Genomic DNA, 3,141 nt, shown 5'->3' with positions numbered 1-3,141 from the left:
GGACGTGCAAGAACAAAATCAGGGAAGTATGAACTAGAAATAGATTGGTGGAAGCAAAATTGCAAAAAATTCCAAATTTATTTATATTGGTAAAGTATTTCTGCGAAACACCTTCTTCAGTGAACTCATATTCAAGAAAACTCAGCATACGACCATACTTACGGGGCATACGCACTGACTTCAGTCCGTATGCTTGGTGCAAATGTTCTAACCAAAAGTGATTTCCAAATCTCTCCACCATCAAACACCCAATACAATCAACATACAACAACAGTGAATTAATCGGTTTTCCATGGATTTTTAATTTGCTGCTTTAAAAAATTTGTTTTACATACCAACAATTTAAATTTAAAAAATTTGTTTTACATACCAACAATTTATTGCTTAAAAACGGGAAATGCCAAGTCAGCATGTACATTTACTGATTTTTGGTCCTGCTTTACTGATTGCAGGACCTTGCCCTGAGAGACTCCGCTCTGATTCTCTATTGAATATATTTGTTTTTTAGAACCTGAACTACTTCAAAACATAAAGCTTATTGCGAGAGATTCAGAGTACTGTTTTCCCACGTGACTCATCTGGCAACCCTATAAATATGTATGTATGTAAAAATAAGTACTGGCTAAGGAGCTTTAAATTCACAATCTCGTAGCGAATGTTTTTACACAGTCATGCGGTGATGGCGGCGTGAAAACTGGTTTGCCCTGCCGATCCAGGTAGCTTTCATATTTAACAACATTTACGCAATCCATACCCAGTCGGTCGGACATCTTCGCTGAATAGTAACTTGTGCAGTCAATCGTAAGCAACGGGTACCCAAGCTGTCGGCCGAGCTTTTTCTCTTCCTCAATTAGTCTAGCACCAATCGCACGTCCACGTATTGCCGAGTCAACAGCCACAATATGTACATGCAATGCTTTCGCAACGTTATAGCGTTCATACACATTGGAGTCTCTTTCTATACATGCTAGCAGCTTAAGAGTTCTACCCCATTTATTGGATCCCAAACGTGCGACCTCCTCGAATAGGTGTGCAGCTTCACTGCTATCCTTTGGTCCTGAAATCAGAACTCCAGCAATGCGTTTCCTTTTCTCACCACCGCCACTCTCGATAACCGCCATCAGGCAGGTTCCGTTCGCCAACTGTGACATATTGAATTTCTCATCTTCGGGGTCCTGTTCTTTTGGTTCACTTCCGATGGTCAACGGTTCCTCCAGATAGTAATGCTTTCGAAGAAACTGAAGCACCTCATCGTGGTCACTCAACTCTATTCTGCGAATTTGCACATTTTCCGCTTGATTTGTTTGTGATGTGCCACCAGTCATTCCCAACCAATAACTTGAAATTATGTAAGTGGAGCTCGAATGTTGTTAGAAAAGAAGACTTATTGTTGTGGTGACAGTGGATATCGGGCTGAAAATATATGGTAAAGATAAGGAAATTTAGCGAATTGGTCAGCAGGAAATGGCAAATAGGTATGTATATAAATTTGTATACACTCGTACTTGGTTAAAGGGAATTGCAGAATAATAATGCAATATTACCCCAATGACTTCACAACGTTATCTCAACAAATGATAACACTAATCGCTTCGAGCTGACAATCATTTAAAGCTTGGAAAGTGCAATAGAATTTCAGTAAGCATACCAGTAGGAATTGGAAGCATGATGTCATACAGTATTAATTATCTATTAACAGCTACAACGACAAAAATTGACGCTTCATTCGTTTTACTATTGGCCTGGACAGACGGCTCAATTAATTGCGCAAATTTGATTGTATGCAATTAAGTTCTGCTGTACTCAGTATTTTGTGCTTTTTGCGCAGCTTACTAGTTTAGGGCAGTTTTCTCAAGCAACCATTAAATTTAAAGCTCACATTTAGTTGCATTAAAATTTACAGATATGTCTAAAGTAAGGAGTTTCTATAATCGGTTTTTGACACAACAATGAATTTTAGTGCAACCTTTAAATATAAAATGAGCTTTAAAGTTAAGTTACTTGAGAGGACGAACCTTAATATAAATAAATTTTGGGAAGTGCCGGGTATTCCTTAGATATCCGACAGAAGATTTCGATAATACCCCTATTGAGTTTGCAGGTAATGCGAGCAACATTCGAATGCTCTCATTGCATTGATGCTTCCGCCTCGCAGTGGAATAAATGATGCCAAATAGAGAGGTTACGTTAGAACTGTTTTTTTAGTGATTATTTTCTATAAAAAACAAGAAAATAATAACAAACGACGCATTCTTCAGTCAGTAGATTTTTGTTGAATATCTCAAAAAAGGCAAGATTGAGGAATTCATCTCACTATCGTTCTTTCGTTTATTTTAGCTTTTAAACGCATTAAAAAAATTTAAGGTCTTCCTTAGGCACTACGTACATTACGCGCCTAATCATAGTAGAGTAATCGTTGTCTAATGCCGAAACGAATACGTGACGACTCGAATTCTGCACACTTGCTCGCCCTCGTCACCAGTTAATAAATACATTCTACACATAACACATTTTTTGGCCGTTCTTTTCAACTACATACACACTTCTGCAAATACATATTTTTGCTGTAAAATATTCCATTACCGCTTATGGTTCAATACAATTTGCGCGAATTTTAGCGCGAAATTATTTATTTTTGATTATTTCCTGTTGAAATGACAAAAAATTGTTATTTCCATTTATGATTATATGAAAACATGATTATAAATCGTAACCCACTGGGAAAATAGGTAAGGAGCTTACCAGGTAAGCCATGTTTTCTTTCAGTTTTTAGTACCAAAATTATTATCATGGCCAATGTCATCCACTAGTAATGCGCAAAATGAACACCTCCGACGACACATTACGTTGTCAGTTGCAAAATAACGTGCAGCCAAAGTTATTTCCAAGTGCCGAACTACTTCGAGCGACTCAGAGGTATGTCTGATACCAAATGTACATTCTTAATTCCTACTTACATAAGGCGGCCACGTCTTTTGTTAAAGTAATGGAGATTCGGAGGGAAGTGGTAAGGACCGCCAGGTGAAGGGCAATACCTTACCAGCAACTTACACTTCACCCGACTGTCCTTACCACGTCACTGACGAATCTTCCTTTCTTTAACAAAGACGTGAACGCCTTATGTAAGTAGGAATTTAGAAT

General features: G+C 37.9%; 1 protein-coding gene across 1 annotated transcript; it reads right to left on the bottom strand.

Moving 5' to 3' along the window:
- Positions 1-353: 353 nt before the first annotated feature.
- Positions 354-1,528, bottom strand: LOC108359319 (uncharacterized). Its single transcript, XM_017611140.1, has 2 exons — positions 1,506-1,528; positions 354-1,413 (listed from the first exon to the last, which is right to left on the bottom strand). The coding sequence occupies exon 2, from the start codon at positions 1,323-1,325 to the stop codon at positions 639-641; it is 687 nt and encodes a 228-aa protein (XP_017466629.1). The 5' UTR covers positions 1,326-1,413; positions 1,506-1,528; the 3' UTR covers positions 354-638.
- Between the last annotated feature and the right edge of the window lie 1,613 nt (positions 1,529-3,141).

This window comes from Rhagoletis zephyria, unplaced genomic scaffold (assembly GCF_001687245.7).
Source record: "Rhagoletis zephyria isolate East Lansing unplaced genomic scaffold, Rhagoletis_zephyria_1.1 Rzeph_scaffold_00372, whole genome shotgun sequence".
Taxonomy (NCBI): domain Eukaryota; kingdom Metazoa; phylum Arthropoda; class Insecta; order Diptera; family Tephritidae; genus Rhagoletis; species Rhagoletis zephyria.
This window is presented reverse-complemented; position numbering and strand designations above follow the sequence as displayed.